This window comes from Talpa europaea (assembly GCF_964194135.1).
Source record: "Talpa europaea genome assembly, chromosome: 9".
Classification (NCBI taxonomy): domain Eukaryota; kingdom Metazoa; phylum Chordata; class Mammalia; order Eulipotyphla; family Talpidae; genus Talpa; species Talpa europaea.
The window spans coordinates 28,289,309-28,304,415 of NC_140076.1; the positions used below are offsets into that span (position 1 = coordinate 28,289,309).

Genomic DNA, 15,107 nt, shown 5'->3' on the forward strand with positions numbered 1-15,107 from the left:
AAGTTAAAAGCAAGTATCTCAATAAATACGACAAACTAAACAGAGCTGACTGCTAAAGCTAACACCACAGCACAATTTCAAAAAAAAAATTTTCAAGCAAGTAACAAAAAGAAAAAAAAAAAACAAAACACAACCGCACCCATCCTTCACAGTAAACTTTTGGAGTAAGCAAACTTTAGTCGTCCACCTTTGTTTTCACCTAGCAAGGAGTCTTCAAAATAAGACTGCAGTTGCAAGAAAACCAAAAGATCAAAAGATTCAGTTTCAGGACAAACAACAAAAATCCAAGCTACGTTAACGTATTTAAGTTACCGAAGCGCCGGGCACTTCCCCAAGTTACAGCCATTTTAGATTCAGCCTTTCTTTAGAATTTCACAGCAGGAGAAGTCGACTTAAATTAGAAAAATACTCGTTAAAACACTTCAAGATCGATGAGCTTTTTTTCGAGGACGGGAGGGGTCGGTAGGTGCTGGGTATACTTAATCTAAATAAATGAAAACACCTTGCAACCAAGGAGACCCTAAACGTTGGGGGGTTAAAGCTCCTCTTTTCCCCCAGATACCCCACGTTTGACTTACACTGTTTTTCCCTTTTTAGATTTTCCTTCACTGGAAAGCAAAAGCCTTTAGCTCTAATTTAAGCAGGAAAGAAAAAGAAGCCCGAAAATCCAGCCACCAACGAGCCGGAACTCCTGGAGAGGAGCCAGAGAGCCTCAGGTGAGCGTTCCGACCCGGAGACCAAAGTTGAAGTAGGAGCGCTCAGGCAGAGTCGCGGCGACGCTCGTGTGCAAAGCTCTAAGCGCGGGGGAGGTGTCGCGTCCGAGGCCCGAGGCCCTTGGGCTCCACTCCCTCTCCCCCCACCGACCGACACCCAACCACCTGTGCGAGAGCCTCCTTCAACTTGTTTCAACTGACGTGCGGTCAGGCACCGGGCGGAGCCCGGGCCCCCCCCCCCCCCGGACGAATTAAGAGCCTCTGCTGCTCCTCGTCCGAAACTCTCACTCCCCACTCACCGGGCAGCCGCGGGGTTACAGCTACAGATCAGACGGGGCGTCCGAGGGCGCGTTCCCCGCTTCCTGATCCCGCAGAGGTAGAGAGCCCACAACCATAACAAAGCTCTTCCCAAAATGGCTGCCCGGCCCACAAGGCCCTCACCGCCCAGGAGCGGCAGAGCGGGCGGAGGGGGAGGAGCGACCACACGCTCGGCCCGCCCCCTCACCCACCCCGCCTCACACACGCCCACCCGCTCGCGCCGCCCAGAGAAGCGCGCGCGCGCGCAGAAGCCCGGGTTTGGGTGACCCGGAGCCCCGAGCCGCCAACGTTCGGCGCGGGGAAGAGCGGTTATTCCCCGCCCCGCCCCCAGCGCCCATCACCGCGGTTCCAGGCGGCGCGTGGTCGCTCCCGCCCCTCTGCAGGGCTGAATACGCGGCCCTCCGGGGCCTGCCTCAGAATCGGAGACCGCCGTGTTTGGTGGTCCCCTTAGTAGTCCCCGGCACCACAAGAAAGGCCTGGGGGCGTGTGAATGAGTGGGTGGATGTGTTGTGTGTACCCGTTTTTCCCCGCCCCTTCCTTCTGCACCTTCCCACAGCCCACCTCTGCCAGCACGCGTCCCCACACTAGCGAACCGGTTCCGTAGGAGCTTGTGTTCCGACCCGTTCCCACCTTCCGCTCCTGCCTTCCCTCACGTGCGCGCGTCAATACTCCAGCCCCTAGAGGCCCAGGCTCCGAGGCCTGCGCGCTGGGCCCGCGCTACCCGCTGGGAACCGTAGTTCAGCCCCACAGCTGGCGTCACGCCCCCGGCCTGGCGCCGGATTTCTGCCCCGAACCGGTTCCTAAGCCTAGCGAAGCTGTTACTCCGACCCAAAGCCTCATTGGGTGTTGCTGGACGGGAAGGGGCGGCGCCGCCGGGACAGAAAAGGAAATAAAAGTGAAAGCCACAGCGACTAGGCGCAGTTGCCATTACCAGAAATCCGCGGGGAGCTCAACGTACGGAAAGCTAAACCACACACTGTCCGGCAGCCGAAACTATGTAGAATCCCGAGGAACGGAGAAACTGGCTGGGGCGGACTCCATAAACTCTCGCAACTTGCCTTCAAAAGGACGCTCCTATTACCTAATGGTGTTTCCTTTGATAGGCCGTGAGTGGAGGCCTGGATCAGGGAAGGGACTTTCCCAAGGTCACATAACCGACAAATAAAATTCAAAGCGCAGGGTCACCCCCCCCCCCCCCAAGTCCAAGATTCTTAGTAGCATACCTTTCAAAGAAGTGGAAATCCTACCCTTCGTGCCTTTTATTTCCAGGTGAAGTTTCCAGGTCCCAAGAAAGAATGGAAGCAGAAATAGCTATGAAATACTGGTAGTTCAGGTCCCCAGTGCGGAGTGAGATGGGCCCCGTCTGTTTTGCAGACTAAGAGTGAGTTCCAGAGATGGCAAGCGATTGAATTTAGCCAATTCAAGTTGACCTATATTCCAAATCTCTCCTACCTTTACTCAGAGACTGTTTCAGTAGTGAGTTGGCCCTTCACTTTCCCGAACTCTGCGAGGTAGATTCTGCTGGCCAGGAACTCTAGAATAGAAAGGCACGGAGCGTTAAGAAACCCTACAGATTTTAACAGCGGCGTCCACTAGAATTAAGATATTAGATTTGCCCGACTGAAAGCCAGGCGTGGGAACCAGTTAGCTCTGGTCAAGTCCCCACCCGGACTCTTTTTTTTCTGGTTCTCAGGAAGCGGGAGCTTCTACTTCCACTTGCCGGAAGTGCCTTTGCCTTGGTACCTGGATTTTCCTGAAGCGCTGCTGCCTCGTGGTGCGACGCTGGCAGGTAAAGCACTAGGATCGCCGCTACGGTGCGGGTTGGAAAAAGGATCACCAATGATTGGGAGTAAATAGAAGCTGCAGGTACTGTCGGCCAGTTTTCCGGGGATCTTTGCGTTCAAACTCCACATTCCCTTATCTCATAACCGTTCTGAGGATTGCAGTTTGTATCTTATTTCCTTTGGGACTGTGGGAATATTGAGCTCACCTAAATCAAGTGGATTAACCAACCCTTGGTCTTTGCCCTTAATTCCCTGCCTAGCTGCCGCACCCAAGCTTTATAGTTTTTCGTTGTTGTTTTTTTTTTTTTAAAGATTTGTTTTTTATGCCTAGAGGAGCGAGGGAGGAGGAGGATGGTGTCTGTGAGAGGATTCACCAGAGATAGAGTGAGAAGCAGAACAGGAGGATTGACTGAAATACACTGCTGAGGGAAACGGGGCGGGACCGAACCATGTTGGTTAGCACTGGCCGGGGATCCAACTGGTGGTTCAGTGACTGCGGATGGCTTCATAGGTTGAATCTTAACCCCTTGCGCCACCAGGGAGGCCCTGCGCTTTTCATTTTAACATACTTAGAAAAGCACATGTCACAGTGCATAGAAGTTGCAAAGGTGGAGGCACTGACGATATTTTTTAAGTAGGGTGATCTGGAACACCTTTAACGCACTGGTTTTGATCAAAGGCGAGTGTGTGCGCCCTGCTTATATTTGTATCTTAAAGTCATTAGGTGGATGTGGGTGTATCTAAGTTTTTCTTAAATATTTATTTATTTATGCATGCAAGAACTGTGGTACAGGCCAGAGGTGTGGGGGGTGAGAGGATTCACCAGAGACAGAGCGGGCAACAGAACAGGCAGATTGACTGAAATACACTGCTGAGGGGAGCAGCGGCTGAGACAGGAGAGGTCTGCTGTGCCATGTGGGTAGCTTCCTGCCCGCCAGAGGATCGAACTCGTGTTGCAGAGCCTGTGGATAGCTTTATAGTGCTGTGCTTACCCCCGTGTGCCACCAGGGAGGCCGGGGTGTTATCTAAGTTCTACTGGAGACCCAGGGTAACTTCTTGCTTCTTTATGTATAGAATTAAGACAGTGAGGAGGCCTCCCAGGTGGCGCAAGGGGTTAACTCTTAGCATTATGAAGCGCTAGGCAGCCACTGCAGCACTAGCCACTGTAGCAGGAGTTCCATCCCCAGCCAGAGAGCTAACTGACATGGTGCAGCAGGCCTTTCCTGTTTCGCCTGCTGCTCCCCTCAACAGTGTATTTCAATCAGTCCACCTGTTCCGCTCCCCACTCTGTCTTTGATGAATCCTCTCACACACACCCCACCTCTGGCCTACACCCCAGCTCTTGTATGCATAAATAAATAAAATAAATCTTAAAAAAAATAATTAAGACAGTGACTGGTATATAGGATTTCTTAATCTGTGATCAAGAAGTAAGTTCAGGGCCTCCCTGGTGGCGCAAGGGATTAAAGCACAGCACTGTGAAGCTATCCGCAGCCTCTGCAACACTGAGTTCGATCCTGGGCCAGCCAGGGAGCTACCCACATGGCACAGCAGATCTCTCCTGTTTCGCCTGCTGCTCTCCTCAGCAGTGTATTTCAGTCAGTCTGCCTGTTCTGCTCCCCACTCTGTCTCTGGTGAACACTCTTACCTCTCACACCTCTGGCCTGTACCCCAGTTCTTATATACATAAATAAGTAAATATTTAAAAAAAAAAAAAAAGTTCAATAATTTTTAATTAAGCAGCATTTGTAGACTTAGAATTTTGTAGACTAGGAATGGGACTCATCTAAGACAAATCTGGATTAATATTCTCACTCATCCATGTATTGGCAACTTCTATTTGACCGGACTCTTAAACATTTCCTTTTGTATAAAGTGGGAATAACAGTTAATATTTTTGAATGCTTGCTTTGTGTTAAGGATAGTTCCCAGAACTTTACATGTATTAACTCATTTAATTTTTACAATGGCCCTATAAAGAAAGGGGGAAGTGGTAGGCCTGAATTCCAACCCAGATTCTTTGAATCCAAAGTTATGGTGAGTATTAAATTAGTTAATGAATCTGAAACATAGTTAATTTATGGTGCCTGGTTCACAGCTAAATTGTATTGATTGCTCCCGTCATTATTTTTGCTCAAAAAAAAAAAAAAAAAAAAAGATATGGGGGGGGGAAATGAACAGAGAAGCTGTAACCTTCAGTTTTATTTATTTATTTATTTTTAATTTTTATTTATTTATGCATACAAGAGCTGGGGTATAGGCCAGAGATGCCGGGCTGGGGGGAGGTGTGTGTGAGAGGATTCACCAGAGACAAAGCGGGGAGCAGAACAGGCAGATGCACCAAAATATACTGCTGAGGGGAGCCGCGGGTGAGAAAGGAGAGGTCTGTGCCATGTGTATTGCTCCCTGGCTGGCCGGGGATCGAACTCATGCTGCAGAGGCTATGGACTGCTTCATAGTGTGGTGCTCAGCCCTTGCGCCACCAGCGAGGCCCTGTAACCTTCTGTTTTAGAGATGAGAAAACAGGCACTTCAAGATTTCTCAAGGTCACACAACTAGAAAATGATAGGGGTGTTTGTAAAATACATTCTTCTGTCTGCACTATTCTTTCTGTTACATCAGATAGCAAAAGCTAGAAGAAATGTTCAGAGAATAGCATCTATTTGTTTAACCTGTTACTTATTTTTTTAAAAATTAACAATTGTTTTCAAAGGAAGTTATATAGAAGAAATTCTTAGGGATTACTACTTTTGAAAATTATGTACAAAAATGAAGAAAATTCAGTGACATTTTTGTCTTGTACACAGCAACATGTTTCTGATTCAGACCCTCCACTTACTGTAAAAATACATTACTCAGAACTGCCTGGGATCAAGACTTTCAATAAGGCACAATATGCTTCATTTCTTCCAGAAGTTTTCTCGAGCATCTTCAAAGGTTGGTTTATTTCAGCAAATATTTAAATATACTGTTTGCCAGGCACTTTCAATAGCAGTGAAAAAGAAAATAAAAATCCTTATTTTCATGTATTCAGGGTGAGAGGGGAAGGAGGGGATAAAATACAAATATGTAAAATATTTAATATGTCAAGTTGTAAGTGCAATGAAGAACTATAAAGCAAGGATGTGAAATAGGGAATGTCAACAATAGAACTGCCTTGTCAGAAGTAAAGCCCATACAGGTTTGCTCAAGCAAGAACATTCTAGACAAAAAGCCGCAAAATAGAATCATTCTTAAAATTCTGAGGAATCACAGTAACAAACTTGTTTTTCTCTATTACCTAACTTTTTTTGCTTATTGGTATGTTTATTAGTTGAACTCTGGCATCTGCTTACTAAAGCACAGAATCAACAGGAAAGGTTATGACTTTGGCCATATACCACAAAAGACACTGGGGGATTTTTCTTAAAGGCAAAGAGAAAATTATGGTCCTGGTTCTTAAGTTTACTGAGACAAGTAAACATGATTTTAATTCACTATATGCAGAATTGTGATGGAAGTGTACATAGCATACTTAACTGTTGGAGCGTTGAATCAGATTACAGAGGTCAAGGGAAGCTTGAAGCTGAATTTTGAAAGATGTTATAGAATTTTTCCAGATACGAAAGTAAAAAGCTAGAATTTCATAGAGACAAGTAGAAGGCATGTAGTAAAGTATGCAGTATTTATAAAGCTAAATTGACAGGTAGATTGCTTTTCTCTACATAAGTTAGCATGCCACAATAATTAGTGCTGCTTATTTTGCAATTTATAAATAGAAGAGGCAGTTTGGAGAACCAAATACTCAACACCTAATCTTTACCTGTTTCACTTCCATATGCTTCTCTCATGGGATAAGATTAGTGGTAGGCTGAAACACATCACTGATTTAATTCAGTAGTTTCTTTTGCATGTTGTATAGCTGTTTAATAGTATGTATAGCCAACAAAAACATCACCCTGCAGTTGATCCTTTCTGTAACAGAAAGGAGATGTTTGTTTTCATATTGTTTCAGATTAGAATTAACTAAGAAATTTGGTGATGTATATGTTTTCTAATGTTTTTGTCTTCTGGTTCTACTTTCTCTACAGATGCTGAAGTCCCCTTTTACAGTTGGACTAGCACTCAGCAAAAGAAGAAATACACTTTCTCTTAAGACATGTCCTCAGCAGAACTTTCCCCCTTTGTTTCCAACATCTTGGTTTTTCTCATCATTTCCAGTGTGTATGAGCAGGACACAGTACTATCATACTTCCCCATGCAGCTTTAAGAAGAAGCAAGCAGTCCTTCCAGCCAGGCCACCAAAAACCATCACTTACCTTCCTGACAGCCCAAAGCCAGCATTATATATAACTCTTGCAGGACTATTCCCTTTTGTTGCTCCTCCACTAGTCATGGTAATGACAAAGACCTATATCCCTGTTTTAGCTTTTACTCAGATGGCTTATGGAGCCAGTTTCCTATCTTTCTTGGGAGGAATCAGATGGGGTTTTGCTCTGCCAGAAGGTAGTCCAGCCAAACTAGACTTCCTTAATTTAGCTAACAGTGTAGCTCCTCTTTTGTTTTCATGGTTTGCCTTCCTTATTGCTGAAAGACTCAGTGAAGCTATTATGACAGTAATAATAGGTTTGGGGATAGCATTACATATTGAACTTTTTATCTTACCACATTATCCCAACTGGTTCAAAGCCTTGAGGATAGTAGTCACTTTAGTGGCCTTTTTTTCATTTATAGTCACTTTAATAGTTAAAGATATTTATCCAGAGAAAGGACCCCAAAGACCTCATCAAATCAAATAAATATAGGGACCCCCTATATTTAAGGGTTAAGACACAACCTATGAAGATATGCGCAGCCATTGCAGCACAAGTTTGATTCCCGGCCAGCCAGGGAGCAACCCACATGGCGCAGCAGACCTCTCCTGACCCACCCACTGCTCCCCTTACCAGTGTACTTTGGTCAGTCTGCCTGTTCTGCTCCCCACTCTGTCTCTGGTGAATCCTCTCACCCACTACCCCCCACACCTCTGGCCTATATCTAGGTTCTTGTATGCATAAATAAATCTTTAAAAATCAAATAAATATAGGGCCTCCCCGGTGGCGCAGCGGTTGAGCGCTGGGTTGCGAAACTGCGCGCGGCCTCTGCGGCGCCGGTTCGATCCCCGGCTGCTCCCCGGCCACCAGAGGAGGGTCCCACATGGCGTGCAGACCTCTCCTGCCGCCCGCTGCTCCCCTCAGCAGTGTACTTCTGTTCTTCTGCCTGCTCTGCTCCCCGCTCTGGCTCTGGTGAATTCTCTCACCCTCCCGCGCTTCTGACTGTACCCAGTGCATGTATAAACAAAACAAACAAACAAACCAGCAAACAAATAAATAAAAGCATGCCTCTATAAAAAAAAAAAAAAAAAAAAAAAAAAAATCAAATAAATATAAAAAACTAATCTGTAAAATGATAGTAGTATGTCGACTACAAGCTTTATAAGGTTGTGTTTTCACATCACCTTTTGGTTATGTTTTTCTGTTTCTCCCATTTGGCTCTTTTTTTCCTACCCACAGTAATTTTACTCTGCACAGACTTTTCATTTCTAGAAAGCTTTATTTCATAGGAATTAATTGAGCAATAACTTGAAAATCCCTGGCTCCTTTCTCATGTCATATTTATGTTAGAATTATCTTTAAACATCTCAATGTTTTAACTTGTCGAGAAATTTAAAAATAAAGAAAATTAAAAAATCCCTTTTGCTAAAGCCTTATCATTGGGGGGGGAAAAATCAGTGAGGAAGTTATTCTAATGAAACATTAAGAGACAAATATGCATATAGGGAGAATGCCAAGTGAATGCCATGAGTATTTGAAAATAACAGTTCCAGTGTAGAGTTTTCATTTACTTGCTCCTCGGAAATGCACTTATACGCTCATTTTACCCGTATAGCCTAGTTACATGAGCTGAAAGGATCTCTAAAGTCAGTAGTGTCATATGGGAAAGTCATGTCCAAAGAAAAACCGGACACGTTTTCCAATTTTTATAAGGATGTTTGGCATAGGCATAACAGCTCATCATCTTAAAGTGTAACACCAGGTGGTCAGGAAATATTTAAAAGGGCCTCCCTGATGGAGCAAGGGGTTAAGCACGGCACTGTGAAGCTATCTGCAGCCTCTGTAGCACAAGTTGCATCCCCAACCGGGGAGCTACCCACATAGCGCAGCAGACCTCTCCTGTCTCACCTGCTGCTCCCCTCAGCAATGGATTTCAGTAGATCTGCCTCTTCTGCTCCCCACTCTGGTGAATCCTCTCACACCTGCACCTCTGGCCTATGCCCCAGTTCTTGTATGCATAAGTAAATAAATCCTTTTTAAAAAAGAATTTTAAAAATATTTAAAGTAATAAAGCTATCATATAATTAAATTATAGAGGAAAAGTTATCTGGAGCTATCTTGTTCTAAGTTACAGGGCTGTCTAGTTCAACATGTTAACTAACAACCCTTTTTTTTTTTTTGAGCTTGACAAATTTATTGGTATTTTAGTAAAGACATTTCATCTCAGTCGTTTTTCTCTCCCATCTTAGGTTAATATCTCATTTGAGTCAAGAAAATAGTATGTAGGAGAGGGATGTTATCTTAACATAAACATTAAAATGGACAAAAATGGAAGTTTGCCTACATCAAAGCAAGTTAAATTCATATATCCTGATATTTAAACCATGTAAGAAAGAACTAATAGTTCTATATACATTTCCATTGTTTTACTTGGGGCTTACTCTAAACTTAAATGCGAGTGAACAAAGTGTTAGGAATATATACAGGCTGCTTTTCTGGAGTTATACCTATTAAAAGAGCTCAGCAGTAGTTACCACCATAAAACAGTCTGAATTGCCTGCAAATTTAATATTGTAGTTTTCAAGGAAATCATTTTGTTTCCTTTACCTGTGACTATACTTTTAAAAATGTGTATAGCTTTCACATTAAAAAAAATAATTCAGGGCCTCCCCGGTGGCTCCGCGGTTGAGCGCTGGGTTGCGAAGCTGCTCACAACCTCTGCAGCGCCGGTTCGATCCCCGGTTGCTCCCCTGCCACGGGAGGAGGGTCCCACATGGCGCGCACACCTCTCCTGCTGCCCGCTGCTCCCCTCAGCAGTGTACTTCAGTCCTTCTGCCTGCTCTGCTCCTCACTCTGGCTCTGGTGAATTCTCTCACCCTCCCGCGCTTCTGACTGTACCCAGTGCTTGTATAAATAAATAAATCTTAAAAAAAAAAAAATTCATACACAATACAAAAAAACCACCTTACAACATAGATCTAATAAAGTATATGTGGTCAAAAGTTCCATAAGATGTTTGAAGATGCATTTTCTTTCTTTCCATTTTACCTAAAATGTGCTTTTGAGAGGTCATTGGTCAATATGTATTCACCTAAAACAGACATATTATTGGACTAAGTAAGAAATCCTGTAGTAAGTTTAACTCAAAGTATGTTTCATAAATTAGTAATCTAAATGCTTTGACAAAGTTACAGAAAGTGCATCTTCTTGTTTTCCATCTTCATACAATGTTGACTTTTATTTTTTTTTTGGTGTTTATACCTTTTAAAAAATAAAAACAGCCAAATATTTAAGTATTATGTACATTTAAATTTTTGGTGGTGGTTTGTATTTTAAAAGAAACAGCTTCCATATGATTTGCCTCAAATTCTGGTGGAAATGCTTACAGGAACTAGCTAATAACAAAAATCAAGAGAAACGTATTCAAAATACTAATTTACTTTGGTAGCAATTGGTTGTTCTTTGAAGACTAAAGAAGGTAGACAAGACCCATTGAGGTGAAATGGGCTCTTTCAAATACTCAACAGTTAACAAAAAATAAAAAAATTTTTAAGAGTTAAGCATCTTTATCCACAGATAGCAATGCAATACCTAGTTTATGATGACTTGAAACAAAACAAATGCCCATTAAGAAAAAAAAGTTGTATTTAATTTTATCTAATTTACTTTCAGTCAATAGTCCAGTAACATTTTCCTCCCAATGCAATACTCTGTCTCTATAAGGCTGTTCCAGGGAGCCAGTTTAGCTAATAAGGAGTTAAAGAGAGTAATTGCTTGCAGTTTAAATAGGCAATAACTTGTTGCTTCCTTCTCAATGCGCTAATAGTTGTGTCTAAAAAAAAAATATGCAATTCAGGGCCTCCCCGGTGGCGCAGCGGTTGAGCACTGGGTTGCAAAGCTGCCCGCAGCCTCTGCAGCTCCAGTTCTATCCCTGGCTGCTCCCCTGCCACCGGAGGAGGGCCCCACATGGCGCGCACACCTCTCCTGCTGCCCGCTGCTCCCCTCAGCAGTGTACTTCGGTCTTTCTGCCTGCTCTGCTCCCCACTCTGGCTCTGGTGAATTATCTCACCCTCCCGCGCTTCTGACTGTACCCAGTGCATGTATAAACAAAACAAACAAATAAAACATGCCTCTATAAAAAAAAAAGAAAAAGAAAAAATAAATAAATAAATAAATATGCAATTCTTAAAAAGGTACCATATCTGATTATCTGTAACCTTTGGAAACTAATCACAAGAAACTACAAAATTAGTAAATGTCTTGAAATCTGCATATAAAACATAAATTACCTCTAATTTCAAACTCTCATTTATTAGTGTACCACTCAATCTTTAAAAAAAAAAAAGGTGGCTCCAAAGATAAGTCTTATAACCATTCTTTTAAAAAGGAAACTGTTCCTTCTAACTTTACACCCACCCCACACCCCAATTTCAAAACACATCATTTAATTGTCTTGGTCATGGACATTTCCAAGATCAGACTTTATATTTCGCTCCCATAGCTTCTGGTTATCAGAAAAGCCATGCTTTCCTTTATTGAAGGAGTTTGGTCCAGCTGAAGTTGGCGAATCCCTTCCAATATTCTTCATCCTCATCTTTGCTTCTGGAGGTATTTCCTCAGGTTCACTATCTTCATCTTCATTAAAAGCTGCTGCTACTGAAAGGGTTTTTGTAGCAAGAGTTGGAATTGTTTCTTTAGGCTTACTTGATCCAAGTTTGATGGATATGGCTGAGGCTTTCTTTGTCATCTGATTACCTATGGCAAATCCAAACTTGGAGATCTTTGAAGGCTTTGTTGGGAGGTCTGCAGCTTCTTCTTCAGCTGATCGCTTCTCAGCGCTGCGACTAGAACTTTCCCCTCCATTACTGGAAGAAACAGTCTTAGTTTTCACAGGTTTTTCTGCTTCTTCTTCAGGTCCTCCGGCGGCTTCAGTTCCAAAATATTTGACAATTCAGTGCTTCTCAGCCTTCTCCTCTCCCGCCTTCCCGTCCGCCATTTTCCCCGCCACGGCCTCCTAACAACCCTTTTTAAAATAGTAAAAGCAACATCTAGGTTCTAACTTGAAAACCTAGTCTCTTAAGATTCTTAGTCTCAGAAGAAAGGGAAAATGATGTAGGAAATATAAATCAGGAAATAGTATCACCTAGCATATTAACTTTGTAGAAGTATTCAAGTATTTGTTGAATTTCATAAGTACATGCATAATGATATCCACTCATTCTTGGTGTGAATAGATTTATCAAAGGCCACTTATTTACTTGAGTTACAAGGTCATACTGGTGGACTGTTAGGTAATACCTTCTGTGTTCTTCTAATGAAACATTAAGAGACAAATATGCATATAGGGAGAATGCCAAGTGAATATGAAGATGGTAATCTACATGCCAAGAAGAAAAACCTGGAATAGATCCCTTCATCATAATTCTTAGAACCAGCTCTACCAACACCTTCATTTTAGACTTGCAGACACCAAAACCATGAGACAATAAATTGTGTTGTTTAAATTTCTGTGGTACAGTAATCCTAGCAAACTAATACAGTATCATAGAGCTAGACCAGTTCTGATCATTGAGAAGCTTACCAATTAGAGTCAAGGCTGAAACTATCACAGGATCCTTGTTACATAAAGAAAAATTTACTATACAGCCTGATCTGGAAGGAAAGAAAGCTTATACTCTTCAGATCGTTCTCAGATTTTACTTCAGTGTTTTGGTGGGGGGAAATTACTTCTCCTAAGTTGCATGAGTACTACAGAAACTCAAAACTTCTCTGATCTCAAATTCAGTATCTTTAGAATAGGATCAAGTAACACTTTAAGGCTCTTCCCCTATTTCACTACACAAATACAGGTAAACGCATTTTGCAGGTGAATTAAAGTATATGATTCTTTAAGATAATGGATTTTTAAGTACATTGGACAGGATATTTAGAAGCACTGAATTGTCAAATATTTTGGAGGTAGGTCATATTAACAGTTGCTCAGAAAACATTATATGTAAGACTAAATGTTTAAGTCCGTGGAGTTCAAACATTAAAAAAAAAAAATGGGGGCCTCCCCTGGTGGCACAGGCTGTTAAGCGCAGCACTGTTAGGCTATTCGCAGCCTCTGCAGCGCCAGTTCGATTCCAGCCGACTGACAAGGGTCCCTCATGGCGTGGCAGACCTCTCCTATCTCGCCCGCTGTTCCCCTCAGCAGTGTATTTTGTCAGTCTGCCTGTTCTGTTTCCTGCTGTTTCTGGTGAATTCTCTCACTCTCCCGCGAATCTGGCCTGTAACCCAGTTCTTGTATAAACAGATGAATAAATCTTTTTTTAAAAAATGGGGCAATTCTACTACAGTTTGGTAATCTAGGAAAGCTACTACTTAATAAGTATCACAAGCAGAAGCAAAAATCAAGATACTTTATTAGTATATTCCTTTTTTTAAATTTTTTAAAGTCTTTTTTTTTTAATAGAGGCATGTTTTATTTATTTATTTGTTTGTTTGTTTGTTTGTTTGTTTATACATGCACTGGGTACAGTCAGAAGCGCGGGAGGGTGAGAGAATTCACCAGAGCCAGAGCGGGGAGCAGAACAGGCAGAAGGACCGAAGTACACTGCTGAGGGGAGCAGCGGGCGGCAGGAGAGGTCTGTGCGCCATGTGGGACCCTCCTCCAGTGGCCGGGGAGCAGCCGGGGATCGAACCGGCGCCGCAGAGGCCGCGGGCAGCTTTGCAACCCAGCGCTCAACCGCTGCGCCACCAGGGAGGCCCATATTAGTATATTCCTTTAAAAAAAAAAAAAAAAAAAAAAGATCTATTTATTTATTTATTTATACAAGAACTGGGTTACAGGCCAGAGGATGGGAGGATGAGAGAATTCACCAGAGTCAGAGCGGGGAGTAGAACAGGCATATCTACTGAGATACACTGCTGAGGGGAGCAGTGGGCGAGACAGAAGAGGTCTGCCGTGCCATGTGGGAATCTCCCTGGCTGGCCAAACCCGTATTGCAAAGGCTGTGTGGATAGCTTCACAGTGCAGCGCTCAACCCGTTGCGCCACCTGGGAGGCCTACTTTATTAGTATATTCCTTCTAAAGCAATGTCATTATCTCAGTAATAATCATATTTATAGTTACCTATTTCTGGGATCATCTGGATCTATTAAGTCCAAATACTGACTGTCTTGACATATTTCTACAACAGCAGTACAAAATGCCTCCCTTCACAGTGCAATTTTAGGTTGGCATCAGAAAATAATGAGAATTAAATGACAGGAACATTTTGTAAATTTCTCTTGGACCAGAATGCAGATCTCTCCGACTAAAAATATTAAAGGCACATGGATTAGAGCTTAAACAGTCTAATACAGCTTAAACAGCCTAATACTTGATTTTTTTTAAAAGATTTATTTTTATTTTTATTTATTTATACAAGCACTGGGTACAGTCAGAGCATGGAAGGGTGAGAGAATTCACCGGGGAGCAGAGCAGGCAGAAGGACCGAAGTACACTGCTGAGGGAAGCAGCGGGCAGCAGGAGAGGTCTGCGTGCCATGTGGGACCCTCCTCCAGTGGCCGGGGAGCAGCCGGGGATCGAACTGGCCTGTACCCCAATGCTTGTATGCATAAATAAATAACTTTAAAAAAAAAAAGAAAATAGGAAAAAAATTTACTAGGTATATACCAAAAGCTGGGTTCTAGTACCCTTTATATCATCCTATTGCAATGATGGGCTGTCACTGGGAACTTGCTATCAATTCATCACTTGCATTCTTAGCATCAAGTCAAAAAACATGAGTAAATAGGTTTATGCTGTTATTAAAGGTAAAAGCTTATCTACATAAATAGATAGATATCTCCCATATTCCACACTCAGTATATCTGCTGCAATAAAAAGTTTGAGGCTAATGAAAATTCCTGGTATCAAATAAAAGGAGGAGGCTTTTTCGTTAATTTTTTTAATGTCATTTAAACTATGACTATGGAAAATTGTGCTCTGTATTGAACTATGAATGTACAGGCAT

General features: G+C 42.8%; 1 protein-coding gene and 1 pseudogene across 2 annotated transcripts; one reads left to right on the forward strand and one right to left on the reverse strand.

Moving 5' to 3' along the window:
• Positions 1-5,710: 5,710 nt before the first annotated feature.
• TMEM69 (transmembrane protein 69) lies at positions 5,711-7,593 on the forward strand (the record flags this gene model as incomplete). The annotated part of the gene is made up of 2 exons (XM_084242302.1): positions 5,711-5,752; positions 6,886-7,593. The coding sequence occupies 2 exons, from the start codon at positions 5,711-5,713 to the stop codon at positions 7,591-7,593; spliced, it is 750 nt and encodes a 249-aa protein (XP_084098428.1).
• A 3,958-nt stretch (positions 7,594-11,551) lies between these two features.
• On the reverse strand, positions 11,552-12,115 carry LOC311177366 (PEST proteolytic signal-containing nuclear protein-like; annotated as a pseudogene). Its single transcript has one exon. The product of its transcript is annotated as a PEST proteolytic signal-containing nuclear protein-like (transcript).
• Between the last annotated feature and the right edge of the window lie 2,992 nt (positions 12,116-15,107).